General features: G+C 36.3%; 1 protein-coding gene across 4 annotated transcripts in view; it reads left to right on the plus strand.

Annotated features, from left to right (window-relative positions):
• Positions 1 to 429: 429 nt before the first annotated feature.
• The window catches only part of KCNH8 (potassium voltage-gated channel subfamily H member 8), a 780884-nt gene continuing 759443 nt past the window's right edge, over positions 430 to 21870 (plus strand). For all 4 annotated transcript variants that reach the window (XM_077491398.1, XM_077491400.1, XM_077491399.1 and 1 more), the window contains exon 1: positions 430 to 1157. In XM_077491398.1, the coding sequence (XP_077347524.1) occupies positions 1082 to 1157 (76 nt within the window). In that variant the 5' untranslated portion in view covers positions 430 to 1081. The remainder of the gene's footprint in view (positions 1158 to 21870) is intronic.

Here is a 21870-nt window from a genome sequence, read left to right on the forward strand (position 1 = left end):
CTGATTTCACATTCTATTGACACCATACTGACCCAAATTGTGCTTTACTATGTAAGCCTTGGTAAGCTTTCTGTTGTGAATGGATATACATTGAATCGTTATTAGTATACAGTATTAGCATTCTCCAGTTTTAAAAAGCAAGCACTCTTCACTATTTGTGACTTTAGGTGAGATGGTTGTAGCTAATGATGGCAAGATACACAGGCTTACTAGAAATAATTGTGGATGAGGCTGTCACGCTGCTAAAGTTGCCCTACATAACTCATTACAGAGAAGCACAAAAGATCCTCCTGTTTCCTTTGGAGGTGTGCGAGGCATTGTCTAGAGAGCCTGCAGAAAATGCAAGGAGGGATCGTCTCTCCAAATGAGGAATCGCTAAATGAAATAGAGAAAGGGCTGCATGCTCTGCTATCATAAGTCCCAGCTGCTCTCCTGGCTAGCGTCACTCCATCAGTCCTCCTGCTTTTGTATTGCAGACTAAAGTCACCGCTTGCAGGAACCTTTTTTCCTTTTTTTTTTGTGCTTTTACATGAATCTAAATATAGCTCTGTGGAAGGTTACGGTTCTGTAGAGTGCAATGGTGCAATTTAAGCCCACAGTACAAAGTGAATAATCAGCACGGGGCTGGAGGATTGAGAAGAGAGGAAAACAGGCTGTCACCTAATATTGATTATTTCCCTCCGAAAAAAAAAAAGGGGGCTAACTGATTTTGGCTTTTTTTTTTCTCCCCCTCCTATTTAGAGAACTACAGTCTGGTAACTTTGGTTTGGGTAATAGAAATACAGAGGCATTTTGCGGAGATTACATTAATCCATTGCTCGGGTTTGGAGAGAGCTGGCTGGGGAAGGTCACAGCTGTGCTGCAGCGTTCAGGATAAAGCAGACTTCTGGTGGACTGGGCGCTCCCAGGGATAATCAGGAGTCACCAGTGACTGCACCCCCCCCACCCCCTCCTCTTTTCACCACTACCACCTCACCCGCCACCTCCTCTTCCTCATTTCATCCCTCCCCCCCTCAGCACTTTCTTCCAAAACACCCTTGTTTATAAACTTTGATGGAGAATTACACACCGGGCTGGAAAAATGCCTGTTATGAAAGGATTATTAGCACCTCAGAACACCTTCTTAGATACCATAGCGACTAGATTCGACGGAACACGTAAGTCTTTACTTTGTTTTATGGTAATGCTTGCAGGGAGTGACAGCAGTCAGAGATCGCTGGCTGATTTCTATGCACTTTTATATTTTGTCATGGTTTTAGATTCATTAGTTAATAGTCTTTAGGTGGCATTTTGGATGTCACAATAACTTATTTATTGATCTGCTTCATTGCCACTTGCTGTCAGCTCAGTTATGTGTGTTATAAGGCAGTCATAGCAAACACTTATTACCAAGTCGTTATGGGAGATAAGGATTAGTGCATTTCAAGTTTACCGTGTGCACAGCTAGATTTCATCAGAGCGGACAGCTCCATACATGTACCTTGCGAACTTACAGATTTCAGCACCATGGATAGCTCCATACGGTTACTTTATGAACGTCTATATGTCAGCACCATGGATAGCTCCACACGGTTACTTTACGAACATCTAGATTTCAGCACCATGGATAGCTCCATACGGTTACTTTATGAAGATCTATCTTTCAGCACCATGGACAGCTCAATGCATTCACCTTGGGCGTATTGCTATTTCAGCACCATAGACAGCTCCATATAGTTACCTTGTGCACCTACAGATTTCAGCAGCACAGACAACCCCATACATTTTCTTTGAACACATCCAGATCTCCATGGGGAGCTCTGAACAGTTGCCTTGTACACCTAGAGATTTTAGCACAGGGGCAACTCCATACAGTTACTTGGTGCATATTAGTATTTTAGCATTATGGATAGTCCCATGCAGTTACCTCAGTATTTCAGCACGGCGGACAGCTCCATACAGTTACCTTTGCACCTACAGAATTCAGCACCATAGACCAGTGGTTCTCAAACTCAGTCCTCAAGTACCCCCAACAGGTCATGTTTTGGGAATTTCTCATAGATAAAATAGCTACCCAAAATACAAAGCCATTGTTTCTGATTTGCAGCACATGTGCAAGATTAAAGAAAACCTGCAAACATGGCCTGTTGGGGTTTTTTGAGGACTGAGGTTGAGAACAATTGCCATAGACAACCCCATACATTTTCATTGAGCACATCCACAAACAGTTGTCTTGTGCACCTAAAGATTTTAGTACTAGGAGCATCTCCATAAATTTACCTGGTGCACATCAGTATTTCAGCACCACAGACAGCTCCATACAGTTACCCAATGCACATCATTATTTTCATTATTTCAGTACCATTGGACAGCACTATACAGTTACCTTGTGCACCTACAGCACCATAGACAATCCCATACATTTTTTTGTGAACATCCAGATCTCAGCACCAGGGACAGCTACTATCAGTTGCCTTGTACACCTAGAGGTTTTAGTACGGGGGCAACTCCATACATTTACCTGGTGCACATCAGTATTTCAGCACCACAGACAGCTCCATACATTTACCTGGTGCACATCAGTATTTCAGCACCACAGACAGTCCCATGCAGTTACCTAGTGCACATCAGTATTTCAGTAACATGGATAGCCCCATGCATTTACCTGGTGCACATCAGTATTTCAGCACCATGGACAGCTCTATACATTTACCTTGTGCACCTACATATTTCAGCACCATAGACCAGTGGTTCACAACCTCAGTCCTCAAGTACTCCTAACAGGCCATGCTTTTGGGAATTTCTCTTAGATAAAATAGCTCTCCAAAATACCAAGCCATTGACTCTAATTTAAAGCACCTGTGCAAGTTAAAGGAAAACATGCAAACGTGGCCTGTTGGGGGTACTTGAGGACTGAGGTTGAGAACCACTACCATAGACAAAATCTCAGCACATCCAAATCTCAGCACCATGGATAGCTCCGACTAGTTGCCTTGTACACCTAGAGATTTTAGCACCAGGGACAACTCCATACATTTACCTGGTGCTCCTTCATATTTTAGTACCAGAGACATCTGAATGCATTTACCTTGTACAGTTCATGTACTCCTCAGCCTTGAGCTGTGTTATTGGGCTTGCTGTTTTCTGATGTAAATGCTTGCTTTTGAAGGGATTATGCTGACTGATCTATAGAGGGATGGCTACATTTTAGCAGGGAACAGATGCTGCTGAGCTTGAACTGCTATAGTAGTTAACCATTAGGCTATTTTACTTGAAAGCATCTCTGGTGAAAGTTTTATGTAATGTGAGTAATACTGCCACTGTGACTTTGCTGAGAAAGTAACCGGCCTCTAATTATTTTTACAGTGGATCCACTAAGTCAGGAATTGCATGTTTTACAAGTTCGTTGCTAAGTTGCTGAGCTGATAATATACACCAATCAGAAAAAAAGATATTGTCTAGTTATAGTATAACCATATTTAGGCCTATAGTATCGGTTTACAAACTATTAAAACAATTTATCATATAATCTTACAGCTGATGTGGAGTATTTTCTTTCTGTACAGTGTATTGTTTTTATTTTAGCTATGTGACATAACAACATTGTCTAGATTATTACTATTTATTATTATTATGTTCATTATTATTATTAGTAGTAGTACTAATAGTATTTTGCCTCTACTTTTGATTGTTGGCAACACATTGATGCCCTTTCCAATTTGTTAAATTAATCAAATTCCCCTGCTGATCTGTCCTGCTGTCTCTGTTCAAGGGAAAGCTTCCCTGTAACCCCCTTTGCCTCTGTACATGCTCACAGTTCTGTACTAATAGCCATCTCATGATTGATTCAACAGAAGGCTTTATGGAAGATGCAATTCTAGGATATTCAGCAAAGGAGTTATATTAATAACTCACCATGGATGTAAATTAGAACAGGTCAGGCCCCTATAAAATACAACGTAATAACAAAAAATGATCTGCCATGGTAATATTCTATATTTGTAGGAATGTGAATTCATTCCCTGTGAATAAATCCTCAGTTCTCTAGGAATAAGATTAGTGATTCTGTAAAGCAGATTGAAGGGAAAACATATTTAATAAAGATAATCTCAAGACTAATGTTTTGAAGAAATAAGAAATAAATACCCAATCGTGTCTGCCATTAGGAAAATGTAGTTGAGCATGCTCTAACTTTTTTTTAATCAGTAGTGTGTGTTCATTAATCAGTGTTCAGTGGTGCGCTTTACAGACATTATGCATAAAATAATTTTATGTACAGTAATGTTCTTTTTTTCTCCCTACTTGCTTACAACAAAGGCATGCTGAATGTAATATATGTTGGGGAAGTTTGGAAGCAGTCCTTAATGTGATCATATTGACAAGTTAATGAATTGGCAGGAGACTAGTACAGCAAAAAATTGAAAATATGTGAAGCTGCCATTTAACTCTTGTTGTCTGTGGTGTTAAATTTAGATATATATTAAATGCAATAATCTTTATAGAATTTATTTAATGGCTGGAAACTACTATATTTAATAATCAGTGTGAGGTGCAAAGATTTGCTTAAAAATATGGCATTTTTTCCCCCTAGATGATTCATTTTAAACTAGACCATGCACAAATGAATGAAGTTAATGCACTCTTTTAATTTAAGCATATCACATTGGATGGATACAGTATGCTGTCATCAATGATAGACTAATCCAGTACTGAATCTCTAATCCAAGGGAGAATTAATTATAATTCTAACCAACCATGCAGAAAGGGAATCCAGATTTCATCTGCAAATATGCCTCACTTAAGGCTTAACTTCTTTCTTAAATGATATTTTACACAACACACATTGATTTAGCACAAAATGAATGCAGAGAACTCAAGGTTGCAGCATGTTTTGCTGTAATGTGTTTGCACTAAAAATAATAAAACTGTAAAGAGGATTGAGGTCAAAATAACCCCATGTTCTATATTTAAAATGATGTGTCGTGACATAAATGTTACCAGTCTCAACTATATTGTTTTAATGTCATACATGTATAGCGAGTGAAACTAAAAGTTACCAAGCAACTCAGTTATCTAAAAAAATTATGCATGTTAATAGACATGTTATAATAAATCAAATAGTGTAGGTTGATGTACGATTGTCAGTTTTTTTAAGTGAATCCCATCAGTTCAAGTAAACCTGTCACAAACCTGGATAAATCAAGTATTTAATTAAATACTTGTATACACAGAGGTCACTTTCTGTTAAAAGCACATGTGAAATTATCAATCTACAGGCATCAAGCTGGGTCAAGTTACATAAACTGTTCATGCAAAAGTTGGGCTTGGCACTGACCCTCCTACCTTCTGAGGCACTCATCTGTTAATGAGGCTGCTCATCACTAAGGTGACCTGTATTAGGACAGGTAGGTGGGAATGGGTGAGGACACGTTTGAGATATAGTGTAAAAGTCAAAATTTGTATTTCATTTCACCTGCCTATATCTCCGGATATATGGATTGTTTTAAGATGCTTTCATCGAATATGATATTTGAACATCTGTCCCTAGTTTGTGAAAGGCTTATTTTAAGTAGATGGAATGCAAACTTTACTTATTCCCAGGTAAAGTTCAGATATATAGCATATTTCATAAATACAAGAAAATAATAGGATGTCTTTCATTTTAAGAGTGACCACAAGTGCTTCAGTTATCCATTTACAGCTGCTACTATTCATTATGCCTTTAAGTAGAACAGCAAACCAATCAAGCCTTTATATTGAGAAATAGTAAATTATTATGTCATATTGCATATGTATACAATATGTATGTTTCTGCAAACAACAAGTTAGTTGAAGGGCCTTTGCTGATTTTTAGGAGTTGTGACATATACGAAACCTGATCCCTTAACATTGAAACCATTTATGATATTTTTATAACATTGCAAGTTTGTTGGGCTCTATAATTTAATATGCTAAAATGAGATAAAGTTTGCTTTACTGTGATAATAAATGTAATGTAAGCATATTAGCACATTATCTCTTTTGATTGAAATGTCTAAATAAAAATAAAGGTTCAGTTTTGAACGAACACTACTTTAATTCATTTAAACATGACATATGCTTATTACTCCAGTGGCTAAGATCTGAGATGCAGATACGAAGCAGAGCACAATTAAATATTTAAGTATGAAAAAAGAAAGTATCAGGGCATAATAATAAGGAGGTTATGCCTAACTGGAATTGGCATTTTCCTTCATCCACTGTGGCAAGAATAAAGTAAAGAACGGAGAACAGTCACATGAATCATGTATCAATCAAATTCTAAGTGAAGTGGGACTTTGAATGTGCCTCAATGGGGTGCAAATAATAGTTTATAACACCATTTTAAAATAATATAGAAAAGCTTTATTTGCTATCTGTTGATGGGGACTTTAAAACATATTACAGTCTGAGAAAAAGTAAAGTTTACTGTTTCTTTGATCCAGGGTGTGCTGGTCCTGGTGTAAGATGTCAATGATATTTCCTACGCATTTCGCGGGAAACCTTGCTTCGTCAGGGCCTTTAAAGCAGCAAAAAAAAAACATATAAGTATTGAAAATGGCTTAAAAATACAGAGTTAACAACATTATGAAGTAATGTTGGGTAAACATGGATATTACATAAACAACATGTAAATAAACTTCTACAAGAACACTATGGGGGTTATTTATGAAAGGCAAATATACTTTGCACTGCAACTGCACTTGGAAGTGCAGTCACTCTAAATCTAAGGGGTATATCTAAAATGTGTGGAAGCTCTGCTGATTTTATCATCCAATAATGTGCAAGCTAAAATGCTATTTTTTATTTTCCTTGCATGTCCGGATCTACAGTGACTTTACTTTCAAGTGCACTTGCAGTGAAAAGTGAATTTTCCTTTAGTAAATAACCCCCATGTCATTGTGGCGCATTTGTGATTGTCCATTAGTAAAATCCAAATACATCAAAATATAATTTTGATAAAAAATACAGTTACATATCATCATGTTTCATGTGCAGCAGTGTCTCATTAACACAAGAAAAAGGACCCCTGGTCTCTCTCTGGCAAGACCCGATAGGGTATCCCCATGGGTTTACCAGGCTCATTGTTCCTCCTGGACTGATATGCTACCTGCAAAGTCTGAAGGTAAACCATAAATGAATGTATCTTTTAAAAATAGATTGAATATCTAGATGTACAACTAGATTACCCTCCTCCCCCTTCTCCTTTTTGGACGAATATTGCATTTGTGAGGCACCGCTGCACATCAAACAGTATGATATGTAACTGTATTTTTTTGTCAGAATTCTGTGTTGATGTATTTGGATCTTACTAATGGGCAATCACAAATGCTCACAAATGACATAGTGTTCTTGCAGAAGTTTTTTTTTTACATGTTGTATATGTAATATCAATGTTTACCCAACATAACTTCATAATGTTGTTAACTCTGTATTTTTAAGATATTTTCAATACTTGTTTTTTGTGCTGCTTGAAAGGCCCTGACAAAGCGGGGTTTCCCACGAAACACGTAGGCCATATCCTTGACATCGTACACCAGGATCTGGATCAAAGAAACAGTAAACTGTACTTTTTCTCAGACTGTAATATATTTTAAAGTCCCCATCTATGGTTGGCAAATAAAGCCTTTCTATATTCTTTTAAAATTGTGTTATAAACTATTATTTACACCCCACCAAGGCACATTCAAAATCCCACTTACCTATACTTCAAATTTTAACTTTGTAATTTTTAGGGACAGCGCCTCCGTGGAGTTATAATTATTCCACGTCTACTCTCACCCTTACATAATCATGTATCAATCAGATTACTCTACACCAGTGAACAAAATTTCCATTTTTTATGCTGTCTTTGTGCATTTGCAGTACAAATCTGTACATTTTCAGTAACATAGCATGCATGTATAAACCACATTTATCAACACATCCTTTTAAATAGCTGCCATATATGTATTAATGCGACTTCTATTGCTTATTAACCCATTGACTAAACAAATTAGCCATAATACTAATTATTTTTTGAAATTTGATAATAATTAAAGGATTGGTAAAAACCAGTATTAGGAAGTATATTAATGCATATGTATAGGAAGAATATTACTATACCATTACTTATATACTATTGTTTCAAACAGAATTATAGCTAAATATTAAATACTATAGACAATAGTATAAAAATAAATCAGTCCAGTTCCTGTAAATTTAAATACTAAAACAGAGCTTAAATAAACATGATCTTGTAAACAAAACCATAAAAGAGTATAAAAAAGTCCTCTGTGCAGTATTGGTGATGATAACAGTTCAATCAGCGTTAAAAGGTGATATTGGTGATTAAGTGTTGTTACAGCACCATCCACCAGAATTCCAAGAAATTCACCACGTGTAGCATACCTCCTCAGGGGGTTAAACTCACCAGACAAAGCTGATAAACAAGCCTTTAAGGAAGTATTCCCTCAATAGGTTACCATTGTGCCATCATCATCCACTGGGGTCCAACTGACATATGTGCTCCAAAAAACGTCATAGAAGAAGAAGAGAAGAATTGCACCTAGCGTAATCCTATTTTATTGAACGTTTCTCACATAAGCCAAACAACCCCCCTATAATATTCTACATACAGATATTAAATACACCAACTAATGTATTTTGTGTATTGTATTGTATTAGGAAATACTTATCTGTATATGAATAGTCTCTCAGTCAGCCTTTATATTTGCCTCCAGCAGTTATTTTCAGAGCCAGATTCAAAATGAGAGATAAAGCAATTTAAGCCATTTAGATTTTATTACATTTCACAAGGAGCTGGCTGATAGGAGAGCAGAGTTTAGGATGGAGATCATTAGTATGTTGCTTCACCACCTTCACTCTCAAAGTACAAAATTAGGTAGTCCTTGACCAAGCTATGTTGCTTTAACTGCAGTAGGAAAAAGTGATGTCAACATTTGTGCTGTTTGACAGAGATGCTTAGATTAGAAAACTGGCTATCATAATACGCATTTTTTTAAATATAAGGCAGGCCAGAATTATGTATTTTAACTATTAATTTAGCTGTATGCCTAAACTAACAATTTAAATCATGAACATCTGCTATACAGTATACAGTTAATAGTACACAGAATTTGAGGAAGGCTTTTTGAGGAAGGCACATAATTTGTGTACAGTATTGAAGAAGGAAGCTAGTATCCCACATGCCTTCTTTATATGTTCTACTCCTTTACCCAACCTTGTGTTTCATCCACATCTAGCTGCTTTATAGCCTGTAATATATATGTAGTTCACTACAGTGTTATAAGATTGGACTCCTCTTCAGAAGGGAGCAGGTAAGAATGGGTGTTAGAAGGAATTTCCCTTTGCACCGTTGACAGCTTGACTCCCTAAATTCCCACAATTCCTTCAGCAGATGGTAATATCAAAGTAACCTTTTACTAAGTGGTACCTTTATAAATGGTCCCATTATACATAGTTCATTTGTTCACTGTATACAGTATGGAAAAATGGTTGGTGGAAGTGGTATATTGGGGTTGATTTACGAAAAGACTGTTCACTTTGCAGTGGAAATTCCCCGTAGCTTAGCGAATGATGTGAAGCTCTGCTGAGTTTTATCTTCCATTATATAAATATATTTTTTTACTTTCCTTGCAAATTATTGGGTATTCTTTGCAAAATGAATATTTTTCACATGCACTAAGCTAAAGAAATAATTACTATGCAAAGTAAACAGCATATTTGCCTTTAGTAAATTAACCCTATTGTGTAATTTTTTATTATGTTGTATTTAGGTACAGTATCCAAGGGTGACAAAATATGTATTGTGTATATCTGTTATTAGTAAAATGTACTAGATTCCAAAGAACTGCAACCTGAGTTTTTATTGGATGTCATTGCTTAAATTAGGTGAAGCTTTGCTGACTTTTATCCTCCATTCATGTGCATGCAAAAATACTTAGTATAGGAGGATATTCCTGCGCCAAGTCAGGGTAGAAATAGATGGCGTACTGCTGCACGCCATCTGAGGGGAAATGTCTGAACCCAAAAGAATTATAAGTAAAAAGAGTAGTGGTGCGCTGTACTGGGGTGGGATTTGCCTACCCCCACGGAAACAGTATGCTATATCCACAATTAGACTCAGCAAATAGCAATCTTAAAAATAAAATAGGTATAAATATAGGTACAACATAAACTCAATTGCTCAAATAAAACATGTGTGTGAATCTGTGCGGCATACTACAATAGCAAGTAGTGATACTTTCAGTGTTCATAAAGTGGTAAAAAAACATTAATACGCAATCTATGATAAAGAATATAAAATATAAAATATATATATAAAATATAAATTGAGGCAAAATTCCAAAGTGCAACGTGTTGCGATAAGTTAGAAATCACATTAAAGTGCAAGTGCTCTAATGTAATAAAAACAGGCAACCTTTCAAATATATGCAAATATATGATAACAAACAACATTAGTATAAAAGACAAATGTCCATTTAAAGTGCAAGGTGCTGCGATTATTCTCGAAATTGCTAGTGCTCCAACGTAACAACTGTGATTAAATGTGGAAGAATTGCGATGGGGGGCAGTGCTGCTAGTGATGGGGAATGTATCCTTCGTGGTTCCGTATAATCTGGTGATAGGTGTACCCTTACCTTACAGCTGTAAGGTAACAGCATGTATAATGACCTTTGGGATCCTTGGTGGTATTTCCCTTTAACATCCCATTGTGGTGTTCCCAGATCCTGGCAGGTTATGTTGTCCCTTTAAGGGATTTATTTGGGATATTGCAGAAATAGGGTCCCTCAGCAGAATGGCATGTATGTGGGTTCAAGAAAACATGGAGGAAGGATGCCCCATAGTGTAGTATGTTTAAACAATCAGTTTTTATTTAAAAAATAAAAAAAATTAAAAAGACAAATACTCACAAACACAGAGTGCAAACAAGCGTTGTATAAACGACCAGCGGGCTTGGCGTGTGTAACTTGACGCATACTAAGCCCGCTGCTCGTTTATACAATGCTTGTTTTCTTGAACCCACATACATGCCATTCTGCTGAGGGACCCTATTGCTAAAATATCCCAAAGAAATCCCTTAAAGGGACAACATAACCTGCCAGGACCTGGGAACACCACAATGGGATGTTAAAGGGAAGCACCACCAAGGATCCCAAAGATCTATATACACGCTGTTACCTTACAGCGGTAAGGTAAGGGGACACCTATCACCAGAATATAAGGAACCACAAAGGATATATTCCCCATCACTAGCACCACTGCCCCCCCCCAATTGCAATTCTTCCACATTTAATCACAGTTGTTACGTTGAAGCACTAGCACTCTGTGCGATTTCGAGAATAATCGCAGCACCTTGCACTTTAAATGGACATTTGTCTTTTATACTAATGTTGTTTGTTATCATATATTTGCATATATTTGAAAGGTTGCCTGTTTTTATTAGAGCACTTGCACTTTATGCGATTTCTAACTTATCGCAACACGTTGCACTTTGGAATTTTGCCTCAATTTATATTTTATATATATTTTTTATATTTTATATTATTTATCGTAGATTGCGTATTAATGTTTTTTACCACTTTATGAACACTGAAAGTATCACTACTTGCTGTATGTGTGTTAAATGGTGTTGCGCTCCACACAAAAAATATAAATAAATTTATAGATATAGATACAAATATATATCTTAATATATAATACACAAATAATTATGAAATAGCTGCTTGTGACTGATTAAACTAGCAGTTCCAAAAAGTGAATAAGTGCCATCTAAGTAGTATCCATTCACATACAATATGACGGTTGGATCGTTTTAGACTAAAGTGCTTCCAGCGACAATAAACAGTAAAGTGCATCCAGTGTCCATAAAGATAACAAAACTAAAATGTTTGTGATGAGAATCCAAAGTTATGATTCAATCCATAAAGTGCATCAAGTGAAGAGAAAAAATAAAAATTATACAAATAATAAAAATAAAAATAAATACAAATTATGTGTAAACAAATATTAACAAAACAAAAAATAATACATTTCCAATAAAGTGCAATCAAATAATTAGATCGTGTTGGCTGTGGTCATGCCGTACGCTGTGCGCAGAGGTCGATGAGCAGGAGTCTATGATAACTGATATGAGTGATGGTTTATGACTAAGCACCTAGAAGGGACCACCTATATTACCCATACCACCTGATTGCTGGAAGTAATATCTGCTGTCTACCTTACAGCAGTGAGGTAAGGTAGTCATTGCACCTAGTGTGTGGACACCGATTGTTTGAAGATTCACAAGATCACCGGTGGAGTTTTACTTTGTGGTCACGGAGTCATTATATGCTTATGACACAGAGTGGATTCACATAGTGCACGTCTAAATATGGACTAATGTTTTTGTTATAGAAAGAGACATTGCCACCGCTATTGGATACTAATTATTTGATTGCACTTTATTGGAAATTGATTATTTTTTGTCTTGTTAATATTTGTTTACACATAATTTTTATTTATTTTTATTTTTATTATTTGTATAATTTTTATTTTTTCTCTTCACTTGATGCACTTTATGGATTGAATCATAACTTTGGATTCTCATCACAAACATTTTAGTTTTGTTATCTTTATGGACACTGGATGCACTTTACTGTTTATTGTCACTGGATGCACTTTAGTCTAAAACGATCCAACCGTCATATTGTATGTGATCCAACCGTCATATTGTATGTGATTGGATACTACTTAGATGGCACTTATTCACTTTTTGGAACTGCTAGTTTAATCAGTCACATGCAGCTATTTCATAATTATTTGTGTATTATATATTAAGATATACATGTATATCTATATCTATAAATGTATTTATATTTTTTGTGTGGAGCGCAACACCATTCAACACACATACAGCATATCTATTTAGGGGAGGGTTTGAGCCCCTGTCGGTGTTTTGCTGCAACCATAACTTTTTTCTTTTTTTTTCTTTTGTTTAAACATTGTGGCGCAAGGATAATTTATAGCTATAACTACTTGCTATTGTAGTATGCCACACAGATTCACACACATGCAAAAATACTACTTTTTTTCTTTACTCTCCTTGCAAATGATTGGGTATTTTTTGCAAAGTGAATTTTTGCCACATTCACTACAGTAAGGAAAAATTCCTATGCAATGTGAACAGCCTATTTGCCTTTAGTAAATTAACTTCATTTTGTACGCTAAGCTGTATTTATGTACAGTATCCAAGGGTGACAAGATATGTATTGTATATATGTGTTATTAGTAAGTTGATTCCATGGGAATGCAATAACCTGAGCTTTTATTGGACATTATTGCTTGTAGAACATTAGGCTTTTCATACAGAGTAATAAAATAAGTAATTTCATGTTATTGAGTGGTATGTCAAACCATTTGCCCTGCTCAATTACCATGGGATTATTGTGTTTGCAAATATGTTCCCAGAAAATAGGAAGCAAAACCAACTTCTGCTAAATAGTCAGCATGTAAGAAATTTAGAACTGTTTGTAAACTTTCAAACATATACTTTCTGGTATGTTCTAATAGATACAGTTTGTTGGCTTATAAAAAGATGCAAAAGTAGTTTAATGTTCTATACTGCTGTGAAGCACTAACACAGGATTTTTGCTGGAGTCGTTCTACCTCTCATATTTAAGAATTCTCAAGGTATTTCTGATGAATAGGAACATTAGAGTCCAACACCAGGTCCCACAAATCATATGTTTTTGTCACAATTAATTGGCCAGGGGCTTGAAAATCTATTTGTGCACATGGGACCCAATCAGTATTGCTGCAGGTAAAAGGGCAGTGTGCATGAACAATAAATTGAGACAGAACCGAGAGAGGAGAGACTTTTCTGAACGATTTTGATGAGTCTGATTTTGTTTTGGATAGGGTAGGGAAGGGTTTTGTTTTCTGTGTCCCATTTGGAAGATTTTGCTTCATTTCCTGCCCCAGAGATGCAGCAGAAAGTGAAAGGAATTCTTTATAGCATGGCAAGGTTTCCACCCTTGTTTCCAGAACAACTGTCAACATTAAAAGATTTACCTTCACTTTTTGTTCTGGTGAATCTTTAAACTATTCAAATTCCTATTGCTTTTTATTTAAGTGACAGAGTTGTTTCCCAGGAAAAACATAGATATTTCGTTTTTTTCAGCGGGGATGCAGACAGCGAGAAAAGTGTGTAAAAGTTAGGTGGTTTTACATATGTGTACATGTGATCTGCTAGATCTTGGCTTTTTAATATCATGACAAAGAAAACATGTTTTGGCTACACATAGACATTGAGTGTGAAAGTCATTATGGAATAGTACTATCAAGCGCCCTTTAGTAAATGCCTACTATCCTGCCATAGCCTGGGAACTGTCTCAGTGTACCAGATATGCATGAAATATGTTTTGCGTAAAAAAAAATTTAAAAAGAGAAAAGGTAATCAAAAATCCAGCATCCATCTAAATTTTAAAAAATACACTGAAATAGTAGAATGGGTCCTGATCCATGCTAAAATCCCTGGAACATTGAGGAAAGATGCCATGTCCCAGTATCCCATGTCTGGGAAGCATTATGATAAGGTCGATTTGCTCTGAATTGCTATTAGGCTATAAAATAAATGAATAAACCAGATGTAAAAATTCCTCCTTTACAGCTATGGCCACATTGATGTGCCTCTGTGTTATAGGATCTGAAGGCTTTCTGCAATACTCTTTGAAAGAACTGCTTGCTTAATATTATATTAAGCATGAGAAGTTTTACATAATGCATTTACATATACCAGATGCTGGTGTAATTATATTTTTAATTCTATCTTTTTTTTTTTTAAGCTAATTTTCTTTATTGAAGAAAGGAGTAAGACACGATTGTACATTACACCTATCTAGCTTACACAAGAATATTAACTTGGCAAACATGTAGAGGATGGTAAACAAGTACTAAGGTTTACAATGATCTGATAAAGTAGTCATATCTATAGTATATCAACATGCAAATATTCAAGGAGGGTGGTCTGGTTTAGACACAGCATATAGGTTTAGTAACATTGTAAGTATTCTAAAAGGAGAGATAACGTGCAGGATATGTGATACTCTGGGGCAAGAAAAATGGAGAAGAGAATGCAGACCCATTGCCCTCAAGTAAGGGCCTTTTATAATTTTTTTTTTTTTTTAATCTGAAGCTGGAATTCAGCATTTACAGATCTTACATGTTAGCAGAATGTAGTTAATGATCCAACCTGACATTATACTTTTGATACTATTTTTGGAAATTTCCTGATACAATTCCAAATATTGGCTACTAACAACATGGAAACATCAATATGTGGGGAAGTTTATACTTGTCTTAAATATGTGTGTTATAGGACTCTACATAAATGTTAACTTTGTCAAGAATAATTAGTTAATATAACAAAATCCCTAATCAGTGAATGGATACCGCTAAAAACATGTATGGCAATATCTGAATGTTAGTCAAAAATAATCTAAAATCAGAGTTCACATTTAGTTGTTTGGAAATGTTAACTTCTTACCTGAGGTTTACTTTCAATTTTGCATCATACTGTATTCATGTGTGCAAAGGGGTGTCACATTATTGAGATGCAGCTAAAAAGTTGTTGTTTATTTTTGTGGCTTTACTTATGTTCTACAGAAGTTGTAAAATCATTGTTTTGCAGCTTCCTCTTGTTTCCATGGTAACACTATCAGGAGTTCTATAGTGATTCATTATGACTTTTTTAGGGTTCTATCAGAATTGCATTAATCTCCCAGGTGCCACATTGTGTTCAATTGCTTATTTATGTGTATATGGACATGTTAATACTTTTTGTTTTTGTTTTTCATGTGCCATTTCAGTATTTGAATGGTCCACGCTAAAATAGTCAACTTGGATATAGTGACTATGCATGCACAGTGCCACACCATGCCACAAGCATGGTGATGCCATCACTGCCCACATGTACTATGTCTTATCCTTTATCATTGGCTGTCTAGTCCTCAGCCATCCCTTCCTGGGCTCACAATCACATACAAAAGTTGCTCATCCCCCAACTAATAGCAAGGGGCATAAATACCCCCTGTTCATAGTCTTATACAAATTTGATAGACTTATGAACTTTTTTGCTATAGTGGGACCCTACATAATTTGTTACTAGCTCCTTAACTCTAGGATAAGAAGAATTTTAGTAGCATAAAAAAAATATTTGTTTTAATAACAAAAGCCTTGTGCTTTTATTGTTTGTATATGGTTGCTAGTCAATTCAACATGTTGAGTTCATCACATATAACCTTTAAAAATGTTTCTCTTTTGTGAATCTCCATTGAAACTTTGAGGGGTCAACTGGTTTTATATAACCTGCTTAGAATGTACTTGACTGATAACTTTCCTTTAAAGGGGTAGTGACATTGAGCAGTGACTGCTAAGGACAGTAGAGCACAAGCTCTAGATTCTACCCTCTCTGCCACTGCTCAGGTACGTTTTGATGTTCAACCATGTGTCTAAAGTGTCTGAACTGGAGATTTTCTCAGCCTCTTTAGAGTTATTGCTATGATGGTCCTTCCAGAGCCTACCACAAACACAGACGCACAACACACATATCTGCTGTCTTTTGACATGTCTCTATTGATATCCCTTTAATTGTGTTTCCTTTATGTATGGCCCTAGGCTTCTCCCAATGTGCCACCAGACATACCCTAAGATGACTTTGGACATGAGGGAGGTTTGATTAACCTCCTTTTATAGCTGTCCTAGAATGGGAATGTATGGATCTTGCACCTCAAACTTGTACCAACACAACCAGTATGGTTCCATGCATACCATTTTTGTCTTTTAACCACTTTCAGACCGGACCAATTTGCTGGTCAAAGACCAGACCACTTTTTGCGATTCGGCACTGCGTCGCTTTAACTGACAATTGCACGGTCGTGCGACGTGGCTCCCAAACAAAATTGATGTCCTTTTTTTCCCACAAATAGAGCTTTCTTTTGGTGGTATTTGATCACCCCTGCGGTTTTTATTTTTTGCGCTATAAACAAAAATAGAGCGACAATTTTGAAAAAAACGCCTTATTTTTTACTTTTTGTTATAATAAATATCCCCCAAAACTATATAAAAAAACATTTTTTTCCCTCAATTTAGGCCGATACGTATTCTTCTACATATTTTTGGTAAAAAAATCGCAATAAGCGATTATTGATTGGTTTGCGCAAAAGTTATAGCGTTTACAAAATAGGGATAGTTTTATAGCATTTTTTATAATAATTTTTTTTTTTTTTTTTTACTAGTAATGGCGGCGATCTGCGATTTTTATTGTGACTGCGACATTGTCGGGGACCCATCGGACATTTTTGACACATTTTTGGGACCATTGTCATTTATACAGTAATCACTGCTATATAAATGCAGTGATTCCTGTGTAAATGACACTGGCAGTGAAAGGGTTAACCAGTGGGTGGCAGTGTAGGGGTTAAGTGTTCCTAGGGGTGTGTTACTAACTGTGGGGGGGTTGGGCTTTCATTTAGTGTACACTGATCTCTGCTCCAATCACATGGAGCAGAGATCAGCGTCACTAGTTGCTAGGCAGAATGGGAAAATGTTGTTTATACAGCATTTCCTCCATTCGGCCACTCCGTGAGACGATCGCGGGGATGCCCGCGGCGATCGAGTCCGCGGGTCCCGCGACCGGACTCACGGGGGTCCCGACCAGCGCGGGAGTGCGCCGCCGGCGGCGCGCTCCCGATGGCACGGCGGCAACTAATATTGGACGTACATGTACGCCAATATGCCTGCCCGTGCCATACTGTCGACGTACATCGTCGTGCGCTGGTCGGGAAGTGGTTAATGAAGACTAGGGCCTCTTTAGAATAAGTTCCCCAGGAAAACCCATACTTTCTTCTGGTGATCCTCGAATCCTACCTTTTCATCCTCTGCCAGAGTTTCAGCATATTCTGGACTTTCTAATGGCTTGAGGCCTGACATTGCTAGTGAGCATTAAGCAAGTGAGCAAGTAAGTGTTCTGGTGTGCCTTAAATGACTGGCAATTGCACTGATGGTCTTGCCATGTGCAATCGTACAGCACATTCCTGTGCACATGTCAGGCATGTACTTCTTTATGAGAATTCCATTTTTGGACAAGCTGGCACATACATGTATGATAGTTATAGGGAATGCCTTGGCTGATGTAAGGATACTTTTATTTCAGATAGATATATCACCTGCTTTCTTGCATGTGGAATACATGGTCTTGACATATATTACAATCATTAGCATAGGTAGGACAATCTGTGTTGAATGAAGACTGCAATGAGCTTTGTTGATAAGGGTCCTGTGCTCAACAATATTGAAATTAGTGATGAAGAGGGGCCATATTTAATTTAGCGTTTAATGTGCTTGAATGTACTCGCCACAATGTGTAACACTGGCAACTGTTATATACACTTTGGAAATTGCAGCATAAACTTGTAATAGCAAAAAATAAAAATGTTCTCTATATACTGTATGTTTATATATGATAACGTTGATATTTCTTTTAACTTTGTGCACAAATACATTTAAAGTGGAACTCCAGGCATTCATACAGCTAAACAAAAATATGGATATGTTGTAAGGGTGTGTTATATGGCCTATATTTGATGTGGATATCATTTTTTCCCTCTTTTCTCATCAAGGATTGTGCTAGAAGTATATTTTTAAATACTTAAATACAGGACATACAGTATATATCATAGTTGAACCATTTCTGGTGGAGTGGGAGTTTTTATGATGTGTTAAACAACAGTTAGTGCAACAGGTGTTGATTATAATGGTCACAAGTTTGTTTATTTTAAATAAAATTCCGTATAGTTAAGGATGAGAACATTATGTTCCTAGCATGTCTTTGATGCTAATCTTTATGGTATTCTCATTGTTTTAGTACTGAAAAGTATTTTAATAAAGATACAGTGAAAAAAAAATGTGTTGCAATATAACTTAATGAGAGATCACATAATCCATCACATCTGGCAGATGGTGGTAGATGAGAGATGCCATTATCCTTTACAAGTGACGGGTGACCCATTCATTCTCTTGTTTCTTTACATCCACTCCAAACTTGCAATTGACACAGGAGAAACATATAAAGATGGACATATTAATTCTGTGCCATTTAGGGGCAAGTTTTGTTTGTTGTGGTAATGGATAAGAGAAGTCAAGGTCATCATTTATAATGTTTTTGTTTTTTCTTTCATCTTTTTTCTAGATCAAGTTCTGTTTATGGCAATGTATTTTGCTAAGATTGATCTTGGAGTGTATAAAAACCCTGGCAATATCATATTTGTTAAATAAAGTTAAAAATAATAAATAAAGGTTTGGCTATCCCTAATGCCAGGTCTTATTATCTGACATCCCAACTTAAGCAATTAAATGGATGGAATACTATAGACTGAGAGGATCCCATACAACAAATCATATTCTCCTAATATGCTGATAGATCCATTAGCGTAGTCAATAGTTTTTTACCATTTTTATACAAACGTAGACATCCTACATTCTAGTTTATACTTAGGATCTGGACCACGGTTAAAAAATATACTCAGTAAGAGGGTTATACACAATATATGCCTATATGGAATAATCCACCACTGCCTGGAGTGGCAAAACTTAAAAGTTTTGATTTGTGGAAAAAGGCAGGTATTCAGTTTCTTAGCCAACTTTATTATAATAATGTTTTGCAGTCATTTAATAAACTGGCAGTGAAATATCATTTATCCAATAAATTCTTTTTTCAATAGTTACAGTTTTGGCATGCCTTGCAGAGCCAAGCAAATACCTTTTTATTAAAATATAATCCTTCATCAGTTGTAGCTTTGGCAGTTTCCACAAGATGTGCTAAACAGGGATTAATGGGAAATATATATTCCTCTATTCAAATGACAACTAGAATCAATTCACAAGGGTAGCTTTGGATGGTGGTACAAAGACCTAGAGACGCTTAGTGATGAGGAGGAATGGGCGGCAAGCTCTGAAAAATGTATTTAAGGTATGTTTATATTCCACACAATGTTTGACCCAACTATTTATCATTCATAGAGCCCAGCCCACTACACTCCTTTAAATCTGTATTCCTGGGGCAAAGCAACTACACCCAATTGCCCTAGATGTGCACACGGTACAGGCGCATTGCATCACTACTGGGAGTCCTCATTTGACATGTTTAATTCCTTGTGCTTAACACAAGTACAGCCTAATCCAAAAGTTACATTGCTGGAGGTTATACTGGAAGATACCCTCTCAGTTGAAGTGCACGTGATGTGGCTGAGAACTGTGTATATGGCACATAAACTTATTTTGTAGCAATAGATATCAAACTGTCAACCAATGACAAATCAATGGATTAAAGCAATAAATCTTAATTTCAGATGAGAAGAACTGACTTATAAACCTAGAAGATGTCTTAAGAAATTTGAAAAGATCTGGCATTGGTGGTTAGTGTCTAATCTGATTGAGCAATCAGAAGATTATATTAATGATATAGGAAAATAATAAAGAAATACAATATTGGAGCAAAATAAACACATATAAAACATGTACCATTATGGAATAATGTGAAGGAGGGCATTGAGATTGAGTCCGATGTATGTCCGATACGCAGATAGGGAAGGGATGTGCTTTTTTTATTCCTCTGTTGTAGGGTGGGATTATGTGATGGAAATGCTATGTGTTCTTCTTTTTTTTCTTTTCTTTTCTTGTTGTAGAATGTGAAAAAACACAATAAAAAATGAGCAGATTAACCCCCCCCCCCCCCTAACAATGACCCTTTCTTATTTGTTCCCATTTGGTCTATTAAAGACATAATTAAAGCCTTTTATTCTATCTGTTTGATAGGTGCAGAAATACCATCCTGATCCTGCCAGAAATATTGCATACACTGACAGGATTTTGTTACTACTTTTGCAACCTCTTTTTGTTGATTACCATACACCTTACTTCTATGGTAAAGAGAAGGAGGGTGTTCTGTAGTCCTAAAACACTTCTGTAGGGTGACAATGTTTCTTCTGCTTAGATATAATACACTGTGCTGTGTCTATATAAAAACTTTACTTAACAAATCTTCCCACCACTAATAATCAGTTTAAAATAGTACAAAATAAAATGTTGGGGCCTTCTTTCTTCACTAATAACTTTTAATTATAATTACTGTTTTCACAATAAAAATAATTCATTCATGAGTTTGGCTTAAAACCAAAGTTATTTATAGTTTTGAAAAATGGCAAAATAATTTGTCTGTTTGCGACCATAGCAAATATTTGCAAAAAGTATACATCCTGGCCTCTGAACTGTGGTTAGGTGGCTTGGGGGGGGGGGGGGGGGGCAATAATATGAGTTTTCTCATGTTCCATCTCACTCCCTAAAAAAAACCCAGGGTTCCCAATATCAGCAATTTTTGTCAGTGTGTGTTGGATAAATCTGTAGTAAGAAGGAAGACATGATAAGGGGATTGCAGGGAAATTATAGTTGCTGCTATACTATACAATGGGGTAAATGGGCTGTAAAGTACAATATGCAGTGCAGTGGTGCTATGCACAGTCAGTGTGTGTTGGAGAGAACTGGAGTAGATAGGGAGATTTAACATGGAGTGTTTAATAGGGAGAGTTTTCAGAGAGAGAAAAGTGCTGCTATACTATGCAGTGCTGATGAAAAGTGCCATATAAACAGTGCATTGGAGTTGTAAACAGTCAGTGTGTTTACAGTACTTCTAAAGCATGCTATACCCAGTGCTATATTGTACCACATTTCAATAAATTACAGTGTAGTGGGCTACATAGTGTGTAATATTCCTTTATATACAGTGCATAGAGTTTCTACAATATTTCTGGCTTTCTTTGTGTCAAATAATACAGT

Source organism: Lithobates pipiens, unplaced genomic scaffold (assembly GCF_037356315.1).
Source record: "Lithobates pipiens isolate NorthernLeopardFrog02 unplaced genomic scaffold, aLitPip1_a1.2 Scaffold_19, whole genome shotgun sequence".
Lineage (NCBI taxonomy): Eukaryota > Metazoa > Chordata > Amphibia > Anura > Ranidae > Lithobates > Lithobates pipiens.